The sequence below is a fragment of the Callorhinchus milii genome, unplaced genomic scaffold (assembly GCF_018977255.1).
Source record: "Callorhinchus milii isolate IMCB2004 unplaced genomic scaffold, IMCB_Cmil_1.0 Scaffold30, whole genome shotgun sequence".
NCBI lineage: Eukaryota > Metazoa > Chordata > Chondrichthyes > Chimaeriformes > Callorhinchidae > Callorhinchus > Callorhinchus milii.
Genome location: NW_024704771.1, coordinates 1,299,960 through 1,321,386, shown reverse-complemented (window position 1 = coordinate 1,321,386; position 21,427 = coordinate 1,299,960). Strand labels below are relative to the sequence as shown.

Below are 21,427 nucleotides of genomic sequence, written 5' to 3'. Positions count from 1 at the left end.
TCTCCAGTTAAATGACACCTTTCATGCCCTTGGTCCTTCAAGGCCAATCTCAAGACGCTCCTCTTCGACTGTGCCTTTGGTCACATGCCAACATCTACCCTCATTTAACAGTGACAATTCTACACAGTCTGATATAACTTGTGACAACTCTACTTAGTCTGATATTAACAGTGACAACTCCATATAGACTGTCCTACCCTGTTACACTATAATCTAGAGTCTCCTATATCTGCTCCTCATTCTGTGTCGTGCCTCATATCTCATCATAGCCAATCCTCATATCAGAGATTCACAGGTCACACGGAGAGATTGTATATTGGTCCAATTTATTGTGATACCAACACAACACAAATCAAAATGGCGCTTGTATATATCATCCCTCACATCGGGAGGATGTTGCAGGTTATGAAGAGTTAAATTATGAGAACAAGTTGCATAAACGTGTTCGCTATTCCATTGAGTTCAGTAGGCTGAGGGGAGATCTAATTAAGGATTTTAAAATAATAAAGGCATTCGATAGTGTAGATACAGATAAACTGGTTTCCCTGATGGGGGAATCCAGAAAAGGGGGGGCATCATCTTAATATCGGAGCCAGACCATTTAGCGTGAAATTAGGGCTAGTTTTTCACACAGAAGTTAGTGGCAATCTGGAACTCTCTCAAAATGCTGCGGATTATGCCTGGATCCATTCATATTATCAAGATGGAGGTGATAGATGTTTGTTAGGTTGGGGTGCGAAGGGATATGGGGCAATGGTGGGAAACTGGGGTTGATGTAAAGTTCAGCCATGACTTTATAGAATGATGGAACAGGCTCGATAGGTTGAAAGGCCTCCTCCTGTTTCTATGTCGCTATGTCACCTCAATCTCTGCCCGGTAACCCCCATACCCGCTTACTGATTAGTTAACCTCATCCCTCTCTCTGCCTGGAAATAGGTGACTCACGCCCATAGTCCTGTAGCTCAGTGGTTAGAGCACTCGCTTTGCAAGCGAGAGACCTGAGTTCAATTCCAGGCAGAGGGCGAAACCTTGGGCAAGTTTCCTTATTACACACAGAGCCTAATAATAATCCCTCCAAAAAAACAAAACAATAATAAATTGGTCATTTTCAATCTACGACTGTTTGTGGGATATTGCTGTGCGCAATTGGCTGCCGCGTTCGCCCACAAACATACAGTCAATTCACTTTACAGTATATTCTGTGAAGCGCTTTGGGACGTCTAGAAGACGTGAAAAGCACTATATCAAATGCAAGGATTATTATTATTATACCCTTGCTCTGATTTGTCGCCCTCACTCCTGTCAGCGGATCAGTGTTAGGTCAGTGTCCCGCCATGTGCTGAAGTAAGGGAAGAGTTTCCCGGTGAACGTGTGGGTAAATGTGAAGAAATGAGACATATGGTCAGCGTCGTACAGCGACACCTGTCCTCCCGCATAGTCCAGGTACACGCCCAGCACCCGGGGGCTCACACTCAGGGGGAGGGTGGTAAGAGGTGTGGTTAGAGCTTGATATAACCCATTAAGCAGCCTCAGAGCCCAGACTCCAGCCTCAGGTCCATGTGTGAAACTTTCCTTCCTGGGCACTGACTCTTGGGCCACCCCCACTATCCAGTATGTGTTGTTCCCCACCCCCACCTCCCAGTAATGTCTCCCTGATGTGAACCCCTCAGATCCCAGGACACTGGGCCAGTGACTGAATCTCTCCAAGTTGTTAGGAACCTGTTGCTGTCGGAAACCGAGTCTCACTCGGATCCGGTCCTTAGACAGGATGAGGCTGGGATGGGCTGTTTTAGGATCCAGATTCACAGAGGCTGGAGCTGAAACAGAGAATAATAATAATAATAATAATCCTTGCATTTAATATAACGTTTTTTACGTCGGGAGGACGTCCCAAAGCGCTTAAATTTGTTGACTTGTTGGTGTTCGTGTGGTGAACGGTTGATATTATATTTCAATGGTTCATTCAGTGAGGTTTGGATTCCTGCTCTGTGTGTCTCAGGTTACACGTGGGGCACCAGTAATGTCAGGGCTGAGGTGGGCTGAGCTCCCAATGGTCTTATTTAGCATTCCCGACCGAGGGGATGAGGAGCGAAAACAAGACATTTACTCCACATCTATTCCCAGAGTCAGAATCCGATCACAGGAACACAGCAAGAGCGAGTATTACCTGCAAAGATGCCCTTTAACATGAATTTCCACTCTCTGCTCTGCAGAGGCCCAATAAGGTCCCCCTCAGCCACATCAACAGCCACTTTTGTGGGTTTCTTGATTTCAACACCAGACCTGGGAACAGATAGAGATTTGTTTAGTTAAATTCAGATACAACATCGATGACAAAGGTGGAGACTTTCACCATCACCACCATTGTGGAGTCTTGTAGCTTAGTCATTAGAGCACTCACCTCACAAGCCAGAGGATCCTTTTTCGATTCCCGAGTAGGATGAAACATTAGGTAAGTTTCCTTACTTCACACCAAGCAGTAAGTAGAAACATGGTTGTTAGTCAATTCACCGGTCAATTTTCCAGAGATAATAATCCCTTCAAAAATGGGACACTGCTGTGCCCAATTGGTTGCCGCGTTTCACCCACAAATTATACAATAAATTCGCTTTACAGTATATGCTATCAAGCACTTTATGTCACATTAAATATGTGATAAAGCACTCTAGCAAATGCTAGAACTATGATTATCACAAAATAATAATTCCGTACTATTTGAAAACTGGACAGATGTAATGTTCTGGGCTCTCACGCAAGTATGTTTCTCTGTGACCGTCTGTTACACACTGGGTTTAGGGAATGTTAATAACTAGATGGATATAAGGAAAGATTACAGACCTCTCAATGATGGATGTGATGTCCTGAAGAGGAAACAAAACACAAGGAGAGTTACAATCAATCTTGCACACAGCAATCAGGACAACTTAGAACAGGTATTAGGCAGCTTGATGCTGTGAATCATGTTAAATTGAGATAAACTGATAACTCGTCATTTCTCGGCAACAGGTCTCAGTGACGAGGTATGAGGAATGGCCAGTTATGTATCAATACATAAATAAATGTGGCCGCGATAGTGACAACAGGATGACTTAAATGATCGTGACAAGTTAAGGCATCATTGTGTTATCAGCAATATACTGTATTAATGAATTTAAACTAAATTTCTGATGTGAGTCACAGCAGATTGTAGCAATTCAATCACTTCAGGTCACACATCGTCCTTCGCCCTCATCTATATCTCTTTCTAAATTCAGCGTTAACACCCTCATGTGTCTGTCTCTTACACAAGACACAAACCAGCATAAAACACATTCACTGTCTGCGTATCACACCAGACACACACCAGCATTAAGACAATCACTGTCTGTCCATCCAATCAAACACACCAGAATTAAAACATTCACTATGTGTCCATCACAAATCACACACCAGCATTAACACACTCATTGTCTGTTTATCACACCAGACATACACCAGCATTAATGCACTCACTCTTTGTCTATCACATAGACACACACCAGTATTAACACACTCACTGTCTGTCCAGACACACACTAGCATTAACATGCTCACTAACTGTCTACCACACCAAACACACCAGCATTAGCACACTCACTGTCTGTCTATCAGATAAGTCAAAGACCAGCATGAACATACTCATCGTCTGTCTTTCACACCAGACATTTACATACTCATTGTCTATGCACTAGATAGACACCAGCATGAACACACTTACTGTCTTTAACACCAGACGTTTACAAGTTCACTGTCTGTCTATCACACTTGACACACACTGGCATTAACACACTCACTTTCTCTTCAACCCACCATACACACACCAGCATTAACACAATTCTGTCTACCACACCAGACATGAACCAACATTATCACACTCATTGTCTGTCTATCGCACCAGACACAATAACATTAACACACTCACTGTCTTTTTATCACACCAGAAACAAAGGCTATGTACCTTCAGGAATTCTGTGTTCTGCAGATTCAGTCGTGTCTGGATTTCTGCTATTCTTTGGTTAATTGAAGTAATTTCCTTGGAAATGTGTCTCGTATTGTTTTCTATTTGTCCTAAGATGGCCTCCTCCTGCTGTCTGAGTTTGGTGATCAGGTCTCGCTGCTCCTCAGTCAGCAGCTGGTGACGTTTAGCAAATTCAGCGTTGATGTTCTTCCTCAGACGCTCGGCTTGTCTCTGTCACAATAAACACAACATTATCTAACACAAGATTCACCTGTCAGTCACAGTTACGTTGTCTGTGAACCTACGGATATCATCCTGAGTGGGGGGGGGGGGGAGGGAATGTAAACGGGGTGTAATGAATGGGCTCCAAGGTGACCTGCCTGGCAATGGAATGTCGGAATCGAGCCAGACCTCTGTGACAGTCAGTCTCCAGTCAAGTTTCTGAGCCAGGCAGGTCTGCAGTATTCCAGATCATTACTGATGACTGCAGAGCCAAGAGTGGCTCATCGGTACGACCCAAAATAGGCAGGCGAGTCACTGTGGGCTGGGAGTAAAAATACTAAACTCTGGTTAACCCTGCAATATAAAGCCCTAAACTGTAGGGTGGTCTTGGCTGGAAACAGCAGAAAAACTTGTCAGACAGGAAAATTGATGGGATGGGCTTAGAGCTGATTATACAAACCCCTCACCTTCACTTCCAGTTGAGAAGCTCCTTCTTCTCTCTGACACTGGGACATTTCATCCAACTGTTTCTGAAGGATTTCCAGGGCTTCCTGCAGCTTTTGCTGAAAAAAGTGCATGTAAATTAATAGGGAGAAGGGTGAGAGTCATTTTTACTGGTTTAGGATACTCCACGTGTCGATTTGTATGACAGAGCTGTAAATTTTATTCCACTCAATAAATACAACCAGATGGTGCAGCCATTCAGAACTTCTGCATTTACCTACCAGGTCGGCAGCAAGCCAGCCAGCACCTGAGCTTGAACACACAACCTTCTGACCCGGAGGCAGGTGAGATTGGTTCTCAGTGACCAGCTGTAAAGAATATCACGTCTTTCCTAATATGTCACATAGAACGTAAGAGCACATTGACAACGCTTCATCTGCTAGACTAAATTTTAACTTTGTCATCAAACCAATCTTAAATATTAAACGGCTTGTTCAGTTGATCAGATTGTGGCCTCTGAGTCAGGAGGTTGTGGGCCATTGGTGTGCGCAAATAGTCAGCTGTGTTCACAGTTTAGGGCTGCATAAACTTGGTCTGTATTTCCTTGAGCTTAGAAGGTTGAGTGATTATCTGATTGAGGTGTTTAAAATTATCTCAATAGAGTAGCTAAAATGAAATTATTTCCTCAGGAGATGGAATCGAGAAGGGGTACAATTTTACAGTTAGAACCAGGCATATATTATATATTATAAGTGAAATCAAGAAGCACTGTTCTCGCAGAGTGTAGTGGAAATCTGTTACTCTCTCCCCCAAAAGCTGAAGAATATGGCTGGAGTCAAAATCAAATGTTGAAGACTGAAGTGGATAGATTTTTCTTAGGTCAGTGCATCAAGGTATAATGGGTAAAGTTGGGGATTCATAGATAAGGTACAGATCAGCCATCACCCAATGCAATGGTGGGACAGGTTGAACGGTTTCCTTCTGTGCCTATGCTCCTCTTCCTGTTTTACAGTGTAATTTGAAGCACATTGTGACATCCTCCCGACGCTGTATGAAATTTCAGGATTATTATAAATCCATACCTTGCGGAGCTCAGCTGCTTCTTTAATGGGAATGACTGTGTGATCCTTGTGGTCACTGGACATCGCACAGACCACACAGATCGCTCTTTGATCCGTTTCACAAAACAGTTTCAACTTCTCCTCGTGTTCTTCACACTGGATTCCCACCTCTTCCAGTCTCGGATTCAGGCTCAGTCTTCGAATACTCTCCACCATGTTAGACACAAAGCGATTGGGCCGAACACTCCTCTGGGGAATCTGCAGCCTGCACTGTGGACAGGACACACTTCCTTGCCCTGTGCCCCAATACTGTAAAATACAGGCTCTGCAGAAGTTGTGGCCACAGTCTATAGACACCGGATCCATGTAAAACTGCAGACAGATTAAACAAGTGGCTTCATTTCTCATGTTCTCCAGTTCCTGTGCAGATGCCATTTCACCATCAACTCTTTGCTCTGTTTGGGACTTCCACCTTTACCCAAACCAGGACGTGGCTGTGCGGGTGGGGATCACAGACCAGCTGCTGTTTAAAGGGACAGGCACCTGAAGACAGAAGGAACACAGATGTTTAGCACATTCAGGCCATTCGTAAGGTCCATTGATCATAGGCACAGTTCAAAGGAAATATTCACGTTAAAGAGGGGGCAAAGCAGAGTTACTGAGCCAAAGGGTTGAGTAAAGTATTAGGCATTGGTTTGCAAAAACCAAGTCTTGAGGATCCTGGAATGCGCGTTGGGGTGCCTACTGAGTCTAACTAGCTAAAACCACAAAGCTTGCCATTGGAAACACCATCTGGCTAGCTAATCCCTAGGACTACGCTACCCACTGGGGCTTTGGCTTTCAGGGTTAATAATTATAATTAAAACTATCCTTGCGTTTGATAGGGAGCTCCATTCAGCTCAGCTCCCCTCAGCTCAACTCCCCACAGCTCAACTCCTCTTTGCTCAGCTGAGTGTAGCTCATGGAACTTGTTAACATTAGAGGTGAATGGTTTAGCACAAGAATTGGAACCTATAGATATCCTAGTATTTGAATCAGGACTATATTATGTCTTCGAGACCTCACAAACTGCTTCATAGAATATACTGTAAAGTGAATGTAATGAATACAGCAGTGCAATAATCATAATAAAAATCCTTGCATTTCATTTTGCACCATACAACAACTGCGAGGCATCTCAAAGTGCTTCAAAAAATATGAAGTTAATTGGCTATATATTTTTAATGGGCAAAACGCGGCAGCCAGTTGCATACAGCAGTGTCCCACAAGCAATCGTGGCCAATAAAAGTGAGGACATGGGTGGAAGAGATTTGAGTTAATTTGCTTTGATGAATTATGGAGATCAAACCCTTGTTGGTTGCTCCACACAACATGTTGCCGGCTTCTGCTTCCTCAGATATTCTCTATTGCCTTGTATTGGGAGAACATATTTAGACCTGATTGGTTGCTGTGTGTAAAGCCCAGTCAAATCACACCACGTGTTCAATCTCATTGGCTGATAGAATAGGATGTGTTTAGCTGCAATGGTCAAACCCCAATATGTCTCAATGTGATTGGTGTCAACTAAAATCTTTTGTTCCAATTGCTTCCTATTTCTCTAATCAGAAGCCAGTGCACATTCCTGGTAAACAGCCAGACCTCCTTGGCAGAAGGTGGCTCTGGATTTCTGCAGAGTTAGCATTTTATTTTCACTCTTTCCCTACGCTGGGCTATGAGTTCAGTGCAGCCCTAGTGCAGGGAGAGCCCGATCTCACAACCTTTTATCTCAGAGGCCAGAGTCCGAGTAACTGAGCCGAGCGGATTCCAGCAGTGAAAGAGACTTGAATAAAAGAGCAGGAGATGAAATGGTTGGATTGAGCCTTGAGCCTCTCTAACCGCTGACAACATGGCTTTGACAGCCTGACTCACGGCCCAGCGATGCTCTGTGGGATATTCTAAAGGGAACACGTAATGGTGGATTGACTTCAACAACACAAGTTCCACAGTCAGATCCTGAGCAATACACCAGAAAGTCTGCGTGCAGTCTGTGCCAACTAACACATGTTTTATCTCTCTGTATGATTTGTACCTGTAGCTTTCTCTATCAGTCACACCTCTCTCTCTCTGTCCCTCTCACACATACACTGACCCATGGTTTAGAACACGAAAAAAGCAACAGTCCCCAAAGAGGACTTTATAGAGCCTTAGAAATTTATAGCACAGAAAAAATAATTTTGTTCATCGTATCCTTGAAAGTAAAACCTATCAGTCTATCTTTCCCCATGCCAGTGAAGCTTAATTCTCTTCAGATACTCATATCACTCCATCTTGAAAGTTCATAGGATTCCTGGTTTGACCAACACGCCTGAAATTGCTTGTCACATCCTCATAACACTGTAAAACCAATCTCCTCATCTACTTTATTGTTCCATTGCTAATTATTTCAAATTAATGGATATGCACTTCAAATCATCCATCACCATTAACATCCAATTAAATCTCTTCTGCACAGACACTAAGTCCCTGACATCCTTATTAAAATGGGGACCAAATCTGCACAAAATACAACAATTGATATCTGAACAACAACTATTATAAGTTAATAATCAACTGTGTTGTTTTGTATTTTATTCTGGAATAGCTAAGAAAATCTGTAGAGCAATGGGAAAAAAAGAAAGAACATGGGACAAGAAAGTGACGTTTAGACAGAGAGTGTGAGGTGGGGTGGAGGGGAGATGATTGCCGTGGACATGGAGCTATGAGAGCGCAATATGCCTCATTGACAACTTGACAACTCATAGAATCGTAGAATTATACAGTGCAAGATGATGCCATTCAGAGCAACATGTCCATGTCTTTGTTTTTGAAAAGAGTTATCCAATTGAATTGGAATCCCATTACCCCGCTCTCTCCCCATAGCCCTGCAAGTTTGTCCTCCTCAAATAATTATCTACTCTCTCAAAAGTTGTTATTAATCGGCTTCCACTACCCTTTGAGACAAAGCATTCCAGATCCGAACAACTCGCTGTCAGAAAACCCCTGGTTCGAATGGAATGCATCCACATATATCAAAAGAATCGAGGGAAGAGATACCAGAGGCACTATAAGGCATATATAATACCTCGTTAGAAAAGGGAGTAGTGCCAGAGGACTGAGGATAGCTAATGCTATACCATATTTTTAAAAAGGGAGATAGAACAAGCCCAGGGAAGTGAAGACTTGTCAGTTTAACATCAGTGTTAGAAAAGATAGTTGAATCCTTACTGAAGGAGGTAATAGAAAAACATCTAGAAATCGAAAACATAATAAGGAATAGTCAGCATGAATTTCAAAAAGGAAGGTCATACTTGACCAACTTCATTGAATTCTTTGAAGGGGTAACATAAAGAGTAGACAAGGGTAATATGGTGATGTAATATATTTAGATTTCCAAAAGGCGTTCAATAAGGTACCACATAATAGATTAATGAATAAGGTCATAGCATGTGGTATCAGGGGGAAAATAGCAGAATGGATAGCAAGCTGCTACAAAACAGAAAACAGAGTGTAGGGGGAAAATGGTGGCCACTCAGACTGGCAGGGGGTGGGCAGTGGTGTTCCACAAGGATCGGTAATGGTACCACTGTTGTTCACAATATATATTAATGATTTGGTTTGGGGAATCTACAGTAGGTTTGCAGGACAACACCAAATTTTGGGGAATAGTTAATACAGAGGAGGACGCAGCAAATTACAGCAAGACATTAATAAACTTGCTGAGTGGGTATTTAAATGGCAAATACACTTCAATGTAGAAAAGTGTGAGGTAGTACATTTTGCTAGAAGGAATAAGACAGTCACATATATCCTGGAAAATAAAAACCGAAATGGATTAGAGGAGCAAAAGGATCTAGGTGTAAACTTACACAATTCACTAAAAGAAACAATGCAGGTTAATAATAAAAAGCAAACCAGGCATTAGGGTTTGTTTCTAGAGGTATAGAAATGAAAAGCAGCAAACCTAGGGTAAATTTCTATAGAACTTATCTAGACCACACTTAGAATACTGTGTGCAGTTCTGGATCCCACATTATAGAAGGGATGTAGAGGCACTGAAGAGGGTGCAAAAGAGATTCACAAGGATGATCCCAGAACTGAGAGGTTATACCTATTATGCATGGACACTTATCTTTTGAAAAGAAGAGGTTAAGGGTTGACCTGATAGATGTCTTTAAAATTATGAAAGGTTTTGATAGGGCAGACATAGGGAAGATGTTTCCAATTGTGGGGCAAACCAAAACCAGGGGCACTCAATATAACATAGTTACAAATAGATCAAATAGAAAAGTTAGCAGAAATTTTACACACAGAGAGGAATGGGAATGTGGAGCACACTACCACAACGAGCTGTTGAGGCAAATAGCATAGATGTATTGAAGGGAAGGCTAGACAGGTACATGAGGGAGAAAGCAATAGAAGGTTATGCTTGAAGGCTTAATTGAGGAAGGGCAGGAGGAGGCTCATGTGGAGCATAGACACCGGCATAAACCAGTTGGGCCAAATGGCCTGTTTCTGTGCTGTATATTCTATTGTGTTCTAATGTATCACAACTGCCTGACTTTTGTATTCTATAGCCCCATTTATAAAGACTAGCATCCTGTTTGTTTTTTTAACAGCATTATCTACCTGCCACCTAAAAAGATTTACTTAGAACCTCCAGGTCTCTGTTCCTTCACCCCCTTTAAGATAGTACCATATAGCTTATAGTTGCTGCTCTTTATTGTTCCTCCCTAAATGCATCATTTCACATTTCTCCACACTAAATTTCATCTGCCAGGTGTCTGCCCATTTCCCTCGTCTTTCTATGTCCTCTTGATGTCTGTTTCTATGCTCCTCACCATTTACTACTTTTCCCACCTTATTATCATTTGCAAAGTTGGAAATACTCCCTATACTCAAGTCCATGTTACTTATATGGATCAAAAAGAGCAGTGGTCCCAATACCGACATCTGGGGGATACCACTCCACACTTTCCTCCAGTCATAAAAACAACTGTTCACCACCACTATTTGCTTTCTGTCTACCAGCCAGTTCTTAAAACTGTAGGAATATATTTCCTGAAAGTGTTGTTATGTTTAAAATAGAAAATATTTGATATGAATAGTACAACACTTACCAATAATTTGTCCCAGTAGTGTGACACAGCTGATGTTCCTATCGAGGTTTACTCACCAGTAAAGTCCATTTTCTGCACACACCAATTACCAAATTTCACCACGCTAAGCATGCATGATCGAAGTCGCTCAGGCCAGAGTAGCAGGGTTGAGCAAGCAGCACGAAAGGCCTGGAGCCCAGCTCACTGTGTGTAAAGGTTAGTACCCGAGGGACTGTTTGTAGCAGGTCTATAGCGAAGGAGGACCAATATAGCAGAAGTGCGCTCGCACATTTCAATTTGCTCAGCTCATAGTTCATTCCTCTAACACTGACAATCATCCTGGTTGCTCTCCACTACTCTGTCTTAACAACCTGGGCAGCTCTTGCAAACTGTGCCTATTACTTTCTGGAATCAGGTAAGCTGAATGTGTCCCTCCAGGGCAAGAGAGAGTGTGCATCCCATTCCAACAATCTCTCACTCGGAGTTCTATGTTCAGGTGGGATGCATGGAATTAACAGTTCGGTTTGAATACTGTTCAGCATGGGGATGGGGTTCCTCTGCTGATGAAAAAAAATCAGTTCAGAATCAAACCATAACACTGCTAATTGCTCCGAGACACTACCCTGGTGAAGGGTGCTACATTGTTGAGTTGATGTTGCTGCTATTGTTCTTGTTGTCTCCTCTGAGACTTCTATTTTCCCCAGCTTGTCTCACACAGCCTCAAAGTCCCTGGGTTTCATTCTAGTGTGAATCTGGAGATAGTGCAGAGAAGCTGTAATCTTTGTGAATGCTGCTCACTTGCTTTCATCCTGTAGAAATTGGACTCGATCATGTTTACATTTTAATCTTACTGACCTAATACCACTATTTTCTCTTTCCCTACAAGTACAAATGATTTTAGATAAGATGATTCTGATGTTGTTCCCTTCATTTAAGGAGGGAAAGGATGAAATCACTCAGGCTTATTCAAACTTGCTGATCCAAAGTCCGGACTCCCAACTCACAGTTAGATTACCTGAAAATATCCATAAGAGACAATGTTGTATATTGTCCTTGATAATGGTTTACTGTTGGTTGCACAATGAGTTTTAAAGAACAGGAACATGAGAACAGAGCACTGAGCAAAGTGGATGTGCTGAATTGGGCAGATTAATGAAATGCAACATAGGGAAAGTTGAAGAGGGAGGTGGCAATGTCACACTGGTGTTGGTTTGATAATGGATGGGAAGCCCTGTGATTGGGGAAGAGAAATGTTTACACGACAACAGGCTGATCAAGATGCTGATTGTAAGAGGAACTATAAAGGGTGAAGTGAATTGTTTTATTGCTCTAAAATAGAGATTAACAAAAGGAGTATCAGCACAATCTGCATGATCCAGGGCAAGGTGTAACATGTGATAGCCTGGCTCAGTGGTAGTGCTGTGTCAGAAGGTTATGGATTCAACCCCAAGTAGGGACCTGAACTCATATCGGATAAGATCCCAATGCAGTGCTCGTGTTTTGTTACATTGTCAGAGGTGTAAAAAGAGTTGTAATTTTTGGGTGTGTTTAGTGGAATGCTGTTAGATTCAGAAGTTTCACCCTATTGATAGTTCAAATATTTCTGTGTATAAATAAAATCTGCGGTACTGATATTGTAGAAAAAAGCAACTAAAACAATTTTACATTAATATAGTACTTTTTATGTTAGGAGTGTGGGAGTCACACAACGAACTGGGAGCTCTTGGTGAGTATGGAGGTGGGGATTGGGGGAAATGAGAAAGATAGGGGAAAACTAAAACTGACTGAAAGTTCAATCAAACGGACAGTGGGTTTAAAGGTGGGGAAGACACCAAGCGACTCCAGGATAAAGTTCTAGAGCCGGGAAAGAGTGGCTCAAAGCTGGTCTACTGATGTTAGGGAGGGTTATGCATAAAGTAAACCTATGCCAGAGTGGAGAGAGAATTTGGGGAAGTGGGATTGAAGATGGAGGCAGAGATATAGAGGGCAAGCCATGGAGAAATGTAAACAATAGGACAATTATTTGAATTTGATCTCTTTGGAAGATTTCTAAACTGTCCTTTTAAAGGCAAGCTACAGATTTAGCTAGTTAGCTAAATCCCCCGTCCATAGCCCTAGACTGTGAGATCCCTACACTCTAACAATTGCATATTGGTGCTTATTACTTTCTGGGATACAACAACAACAACAAAATTACATTTATAGAGCACCTTTCACATTGGGAGAACGTCCCAAAGCGCTGAACGGCCAGTTGTTGGAGCCCGGGCATGGGAGAGGGGGGGGTGTAGGGTTGAGGGAAGGCAGAGAGGTGGGAGGGCGACGAAAGGCACGATCGAAGAGAAGGGTCTTGGGACCGGCCTTGAAGGAGGCAAGGAGGAAAGCGAGGTGAAGGGATCGTGGGGCGGAGTTTGGGAGCGAAGAGAGGCTGAAAGCTCGGCCACCAATGGTAGGGCACGTCGGGCAGGAGACATGAAGCAGACCGGAGCCCGCTGAACGGAGGAAGCGAGCAGGTTGGTAGGGAGTCAGCACGTCAGAGAGGTTGGAAGGGACAAGGCCATGGATGGCCTTCAAAGTGAGGACGAGGATCTTGAACTCGATCCTCTGGCGTATGGGGAGCCAGTGGAGTCGGGCAAGGGTGGGAGTGATGGGGTCTCAGAGCTGCAGAGTTTTGCATTATCAGCAGATTGTGAAGGGAAGAGTTGGGAAGGCTGATGAGGAGGGAGTTTCCGTCATCGAGCCTTGATGTGATGAATGCGTGGGTGAGGGTTTCAGCAGCCTGAGAGATGACAGTGGTGGAGTCAGGCAATTTTGCGATGGTGGTTGTAGGCAGTGCCGGTCATGGCATGGATATGTTGGAGAAAGCACAGTTCAGGGTCAAACAACACACCCAGGGTCCTGACTGGCTTAGTGAGGTTGAGTGTGCAGCCATGGAGGCTGATGCTGCCAGCGCCCAAAGTGCGGAGGCAATGGCACAAGCTAATCAGCAGGGCCTCAGTCTTGCTGAAGTTGAGTTGGAGAATGTTGTCCCTCGTCCAGGACTTGATGTCGGAGAGGCAGTCGGTCAGGACACCAGTAGTCCTGGAGTTGACGGTGGAGGCAAAGAGATAGAGTTGGTTGTCATCCGCATACATGTGGAAATTTACTCCATGTCTGCGAATGATGTCACCAAGAGGGAGCATGTAGAGGGTGAAGAGGATGGAACCGAGGACAGAGCCCTGAGGAACACTGCACGAGACGGTGCGGGGAGCTAGAGGAGAAGCCGTTTGCTGTGACAAAGTTGAGGGGGTGTGAAAGTTAGGACCTGAACCAGTCAAGGACAGAACCTTTAAGATTGAGGTGGGAGGGGAGGCAGTGGAGGAGCATTGAGTGCTCCACGGTGTCAAAGGTAGCGGAGAGGTCGAGGAGGACAAGGTAGACAGAGGGAGCCCTGATCGCACATGGTCAGTATGTCATTTGTGATCCTGACCAGAGCAGTTTCCGTGCTATGGGCAGCATGGAAACCCGATTGGAGTGGTCATGGAGGGAGTGGGAGGAGAGGAAAGAGTGAACAGGAAAGGGAGGTTTGAGATGGGTCGGTAGCTGGATAGCTGTGATGGGTCAATGGAAGGTTTCTTCAAGTTGGGGTTGTTAATGGCTGTTTTGAGTGGGGGAAGGAACAATGCCAGATGACAGGGAGAAGTTGATGACATCTCCCTGTCAGTAGTGGGGCAAGGAAGTGGAGCTGGGATTTAAAGGGGAGGGTTGAGGATGGGGTCAATGAAGGTTGTGGGCTTCATGGAGGATATGGTGGTGAAGACAGAGGAGGGGTTGACAGGTTCAAAGGTGTCGGAGTGTAGGGTGGGGGTAGGGAGGAGGTGGAAGTTGGGTGGGCAGTGGCAGTTGAGCAGATTCCCTCGATTTTGGACTCGAGGAAGTCCAGCATTTTCTCGCAGTGAGAGTCAGAGGAACGAATCTGCAAGGTGTGGCGGGGAGGGTGGAGGAGCCAGTTCGTTGTGGAGAACAGGAGCCTGGGGTTGCCCTTCGCCTTAATGGAGGCATCATTCTATGGACATTCCGTTCCGAACACAGAGGTTTAGATGACACAAAATGAAGATGCTGAGGTGGGGAGGAGGATGCAATAATGTACAATTGATGCTGGCTCAAAGAATAAGATTTAGGGGTGACAAGTATTGCTACTGGGAGGGAGCTCCCAAGGTTTGAGGTATAGGAACTGTAGGCATGGCTATGGTTTGGGGAACACTGCTGCACGCAACTGGCTGCTGCGTTTCGCCCACAAAATATTCAGCCCTTTCACTTTACAGTATATTTTGTGAAGCGCTTTGAAAGACAATAAGGTTCTATAGCAAATGCAAGGATTATTATTACTTACTTACCTGCCCATACCCTCCGTTCCTCTGGCTCCGGTCTGCTCCACATCCCCCGCCCCAACCACACTACCATCGGTGGCCGGGCCTTCAGCCTCTCAGCCCCGAGGCTCTGGAACTCCAGCCCCCAGTGCCTTCGCCGCTTCCTCCCTTTCTTCCTTCAAGGCCGGTCTCAAGATCTTTCTCTTTGACCGGGCCTTCAGCTCCCCTCTCAACTCTCTACCCTATCCTCGCCCCCTCCCTTCCCTCCCCTCACCCTGACCATTTCCTTCCTGCTCGGGTCCTGATCCAACTGTCCAGCGCCTTGGGACGTCCTCCTGACGTGAAAGGCGCTCTATAAATGAAATCTTGTTGTTGTTGTATTGTTGGAATGTGGAGCAAGCCTGACTTAGTCAGTGAGTTGGAGAGAGCAGCACAAATACGAGATGAGCAGGAGTACGGTGTAAGGTGTAACCTTCTCAGCTCCTGTCAAATGTGCACTTACTTCTCAAATCTCTGTTAGTAACTGAAGCCACATATCACTGGCAAAATGACACACTACACCTTTTGATTGTTTTGATGGTTCCTATCATGAGGCACCCTAAACTTTGCAGAACAGAATGTGAGACAACCAATTCACATTGTGACATTGCTGTGGGCGTGCTGCTACATTTGCCCACAAAACTGAGTCACAATACTTTATCTACATACTATCATGTGTGGTGCTGGGATTTTGGGTCCATGTGTAAAACTCTATACGAAATATAAAGATAAGTAGCATTTATTCATAACCCTTATTTGATACATCTCCTTTCACACCAGTGAGCATCTCAAAGTGCTTTACAGGATATTCTCCAAAGTGTAGTGAGTGTGCATTATGTAGGCACAAGTGGCAGTCAATACGCACACTGTAACATCCCACAAGCAGCCATGAAGTGAGTGATTATTTCATCTGGTAAACTGTTGGCCTTAAAAAATTCCTTTCACTGTTATGGGATGTTTAATGGATAGATGCGGATACACTGGGACAGATTTGACTACCTCAGAATGACCTCAAAATGGCCAGCAGAAATTTGTGACTATCAGAATGGCTGCCATAGTGTGCTGGGGCCTGGTATAGCCTGGTTTACTCCATCACACCCCTAGCATTCTGAACTGCTCGTACCCAGTCCTCTTCCCGTTCACTTTACTTGGCCAGCTCGGGACTGCTGAACAGGTTTTTGCCGCTCAACTCTGCTGTCCGCTGCCGTGCTTTAATTTGCTTTGCCCCACTGTCTGCATATCTCTGCCCCTTCTATAAAAGTGATTCATTCCAGGGATTATATTGTTTATAAGACTCTGAGCTCAGTCCTGTAGTCGGTGTAGCTCAGGCTAGGAATTATAATCTCTATGGACATCTGAGCAGTGAGAGAGAATGAGATAGAGAACATGAAAGAGAGAAAGAGTGTGAATGTGAGAGAGTGAGAGAAATGACAGCATGCAAAAGCTCCTGAGTAAATGACTAAGGCCACAAATTGCCCAGATTCTAGAAATTTCAGAGTGTTTCACAGAATACACATAGAGTGAACCGACTGCATATTTTGTGAGTGGAAAGTGGTAGTCAATTGTGCACAGCAGTGTCCCACAAACAGTCGAGGATTGAGTGATCAAACTATTATTATTTTTTTCTTGAGGGATTATTATCAGGCATGTGGAGTAAGGAAACTTGCCCAAGGTTTCACCTTGCTGGACATCGAACCCAGGTCTCTCGCTTGCCAGGCGAGTGCTCTAACCACCAAGCTACAGGTCTAGCCTGAGATAGGCTGATTTTGCTTATTGCAGACTCCAATAATACACTGAATTAATAATAGTAGTAATAATAATAATAATAATAATCGTGCCATTTGATATAGAGCCTTATCACATCAGACATTTTAAAGCGCTTCACTCACATTCTCTCACACGCAGACGCATGCTTTCATACACATGCACATGCTCTCACATGCATCCATACTCTCACCCCTGCATGCTCACACATATGTGCATGCTCTTGCATGCTCACATGCTTTCACAAGCTTGTACGCACTCACTTGCTTGTATACACTCACACACACGCGCAAGCTCTCATAGGCACACACTCAAACATGCACATGCTCTCACAAACTGCACACCCTCTCACCTGCGCATGCACTCACACGCGCGCATGCTCTCACATGCACGCACGCTCTCTCATGCATGCACACTCTCACTCATGCATTGGAATAGTCCAGGCAGGAGATGATGAAAGCGTAGAAAGAGTTACAAGTTTTACTTGATGTTAGCTAAAGGATGAGAAGTAATCCTTCGTGTGTTTCCTACCTTGTTAAGCAAACTGCAGTAGTTCCCAGGGATATGTCTCTGACACTCTCCCCGCAGTGAAACAAGCAGCTTCCGGACTATTGTAGGATTTCTCTTCTGCCCTAACTTTAAATGCATCTACATATCAGCGTACCGTTGGTGAATGAGTTTGATAGAGGAGGAACTTCTCTGACATGGAAGGTCACATGTAAGTGTTTGGTTCACTGCCAATATTTCCCTTCAGTCACAAAAGTAAACAGAACGCTGAGCTATTATGCTAAAATAGTTAAGTCAAATCTCCAGAATTAAGCTCAAAATATCGTAAAGTATTGTTATGCGTTTACTTTCTCAAACCAATTTAGAATCGAATCTAACTCTACAAGGTTAGTAGATGTTTCTTTTCATGCTACATGAAGAATCCCATATTATACGGTTACTCCTCACAACTCACCTCTAACAGTGGGTATTCCCTCGTCATTCTCCTCAGCACTACATCCGGGATCTGGGCACACATTTTATTCCTGGTATCGGATATACTCAGAACTCCAGGTGTGACCCTAGAACTGTGCTAAATACTCTAGGTGTGGTCTGACCATAAAGTGCTCAGTGCAGGTCCAGAACTGGATCCCAGAGTCATAGTTTCATAGAATTATATAGCACAGAAGGAGGCCATTAGTCCCATTGTGTCTGTGCCAGCTCTTTGAAAATAGCTATCCAAATAGATCCCACTCCCTCGCTCTCTGTCCAGGGCCCTGCAAATGTATCCTCCTCACATTACTATCTGCTTCTCTCTTAAAAGTTGTTATCAAATCGGCTTCCACCATCCTTTCAGGCAATGCATTCCAGAACCGAACTACTCACTGTGTGAAACAGTTTCTCCTCACCTCCCGTCTGATTCTTTTAAGAACTATCTTTAATCGGTGCCCTCGGGTTACAGTCCCACCCGCTAGTGGAAAGTTTCTCCTTGTTTACCCTATCAAATCTCATCATTATTTTGAAAACGTCTATTAAGTCTCCTCTTAACCTTCTCTACTCCAGAGGAGAATAATCATAGCTTCTCTTGCCTCTCCTTATAAGTGAAGCCTCTCAATCCTGGTAGCATCTTAGTAAATCTCCTTTGCAACCTCTCCAATGCCTTGGCATCCTTCCCAAATTGTGGTTCCCAGAACTGAACCCAGCACTCTAGCTCTAAGGCCTAACCAGTGTTCTTTTAAAGCTTTGTCATAACTGCCTGTATACTATTATATTGTATGCCATATTTATGAGTAGTGCTTTTTGGCATCCATTGTCTCAATCCTTCTGTCTTGTGGTTTTAGTTGGTTAGACTCCAGCAGTTACCCCAATGACACATTCTGGGTTCTGCAAGCCTTGGCTCCTGCAAACCTGTGCCTGTTACTTTCTGGAATTAGGTCAGCAGAATGTGTCCCTCCAGGGAGAGAGAGAGTGCGCATTCCATTTCAACAATCTCTCACTGGGATTTCGATGTTTAGGTGGGATATACAAAATCAACAGTGTGGTTTGGATACTGTTCAGCAAATCATGTGTGTCAAACACTCGGTTGACGAAAAAAATTAAGTTCAGAATCAAACCACATATTAAGTGCCCCGAGACACTACCAACGTGAAGGGCGCTATATTGTTGGGTTGTTGTTGCTGCTATTGTTCTTGTTGTCACCTCAGATAACTACATTTCCGTGCCTGAAGCTCACCAGCTTCATTAATACTGCCTTAAACTCAGTCTCCTTGGGGGTTCAGTCGAGTGTGAATATGGAGATGGTGAAGAGAAGCTGGGATCTTTCTGAATGCTGGTCACTTGCTTTCATCTTGTGGAGACTGGACTCCATTATGTTTAAATTTTAATCTCACTGACGGAATGCAGCCGTTTTCTCTTTCTCCTCTATTTCAAATAAGATGGTTCTTATGTTTTTCCTTCCTTTTCAGGAGGAAAGGGATGAGATCACTCAGACTCATCCGAACTTCCTGAGCCAAAGTCCGGAGACCAACCTGCAGTTACATTACCTGTAAATATCCATAAAAGATAAAATTGTATTTTGTCCTTGATAATGTTTTACTGACCGTTGCATAATGACGTTCAAAAGTGTCCATTGCCTCTCCCCCTTCTCCTTAGCTTCTCCATTTTGTGTCGTATAAATCTCTGTGTTCGGAATGGAGTGTCTATAGAGTGATGCCTCCTTTCAACCTTATCCCTGAAAGTAATGAGCACAAATTTGCAATAGTTCAAGTTTGGGGACCTCAGAGTGTGCAGTTGTAGGTGTGGGGCTATTGCTGTATTTTAACTAGCTAAAGCTATTGGTTGCCTATAAACAAACTGGCTAGAAAGCTTCCCACAGAGATCAGTTTCAGTTTTGATTGAACGTTCAGTCAGTTTCAGTTTTTTTCCCCATCTTACTCATCTCCCCCTCCCCTACACCCCAACTCCCCAAGGGATCCCAGTTAGTTGTGTGACTCCCATGCTCCTAACATAAAATCAATGTAAAATTGTTTTTGTTGCTTTTTTCCACAATATCAGTACCGCAGATTTTATTTATACACAGAAATATTTGAACTATAAATATGGTGAATGTAACGGCATTCTACTAAAACCCCCAAAAATTACAACTCTTTTTACACCTCTGACAACATAACAAACCACAAGCACTGCATTGGGATCTCAGCTTAGTCTATATGAGTTCAGTTCCCGACTTAGGTTTGAACCCAGAGCATTTTGACACAGTGGAGAGGACTACCACTGAGCCAGGCTGTCACATGTCACACCTCGCCCTGCATCATGAAGATTGTGTTGACACTGCTTTATTAATCTCTACTTTTGAGCAATATAACCATTCATTTCACCTTTTATAGTTCCTCTTACAATCAGTATCTTGTTAAGCCTGTTTGTGGTGTAAGTATTTCTCTTCCCCAAATCACTGGACTTCCCAACCATCATCAGACCAACACCAGTTTGCGATTGCTACCTCCCACTTCAACTTTCCAGGTGTTACATTTCAGTAACTTGCCCAATTCAGCACATCCACTGTGCTGAGTGCTCTGTTCTCATGTAGAATTTGAGGCTGGCTCATTGACATAAAAGGAAGGGTAACACGTATTACTACTGTGAGAGCATTTTGACCTGCTCACACTCACTCCTCCACCTATTCACTTTGCTTGTCCTGTACAGGCCTCTGCCCCTCAACTCTGCTGTTGGCTGCCGTGCTTTCAGTCGCTTTGCCTCACTGTCTGCATATCTCTGCCACTTCTATAAACGTGAGTCATTCCAGGGATTATATTGTTTATAAGTCTCCGAGCTCAGTCCTGCAGTCTAGAATTTATAGTCTCTATGGACTTTTGAGCAGTGAGAGAATGAGACAGAGAGCGCAAGACTGGGAGAGAGAAAGAGTGTGAATGCAAGAGAGGCAGAGAAATGAGAGTGAGTGAAAGCTCCTGAGTAAATGGCAAAGGCCACAAATTGCCTACCGGAGGTGCAGGCATTGGTTTGTACAACCTGGGTTTGCTTATTGCAGACTCCAATAGTACACTGAAATGATAATAATTATCCTTCCATTTGATATGGAGCCTTATCACACAGGACATGAGAAAGCAATTCACACGCGCGCACGCTCCTACACACACAAATGCACTCTCTCACACACCTGCACATGTTCTCACATGCTGTCACACACACGCGCACACTCTCACACACACTCGCACGCTCTCATACACGTGCGCATGCTCTCACATGCATGCACACACTCTCACACGTGCATGCTCTCACACACACCCTCTCGCATACGCCCACGCTCTCACAAGCACGCACCCTCTCACACACGCCCACGCTCTCACAAGCACGCACCCTCTCACACGCATGCACTCTCTTTCCCTCTACACCGAATTTCCACTCTCACCCAAGTCCTGCACAGAATTCCCACTCTGTTCCGTCCTCTCTAAGGTATGT

The 21,427-nt window shown here is 44.0% G+C and overlaps 1 protein-coding gene across 3 annotated transcripts; it reads right to left on the bottom strand.

The window, feature by feature from the left end:
* Positions 1 to 1,225: 1,225 nt before the first annotated feature.
* LOC103181031 (E3 ubiquitin-protein ligase TRIM39-like) lies at positions 1,226 to 19,594 on the bottom strand. Of its 3 annotated transcripts, none has more exons than XM_007897226.2 (7): positions 19,552 to 19,594; positions 5,725 to 6,246; positions 4,666 to 4,761; positions 3,977 to 4,207; positions 2,839 to 2,861; positions 2,168 to 2,283; positions 1,226 to 1,817 (listed from the first exon to the last, which is right to left on the bottom strand). In XM_007897226.2, the coding sequence occupies exons 2-7, from the start codon at positions 6,136 to 6,138 to the stop codon at positions 1,303 to 1,305; spliced, it is 1,395 nt and encodes a 464-aa protein (XP_007895417.1). In that variant the 5' UTR covers positions 6,139 to 6,246; positions 19,552 to 19,594; the 3' UTR covers positions 1,226 to 1,302. The 3 variants fall into 3 exon arrangements, with proteins under 3 accessions (XP_007895417.1, XP_007895416.1, XP_007895415.1); XM_007897225.1 differs by lacking the exon at positions 19,552 to 19,594 and adding an exon at positions 17,928 to 17,988; XM_007897224.2 differs by lacking the exon at positions 19,552 to 19,594 and adding an exon at positions 17,498 to 17,620.
* Positions 19,595 to 21,427: the final 1,833 nt, after the last annotated feature.

Excerpts from the sequence above, each read along its gene's own strand:
- LOC103181031 (XM_007897226.2), bottom strand. The coding sequence starts at position 6,138 with ATGGCATCTGCACAGGAACTGGAGAACATGAGAAATGAAGCCACTTGT. Across the intron at positions 4,208-4,665 it reads CTTCTCAACTGGAAGTGAAG|AGACAAGCCGAGCGTCTGAG; the intron begins GTGAGGGGTTTG and ends TTATTGTGACAG. Across the intron at positions 2,284-2,838 it reads ATCACATCCATCATTGAGAG|GTCTGGTGTTGAAATCAAGA; the intron begins GTCTGTAATCTT and ends ATCTGTTCCCAG.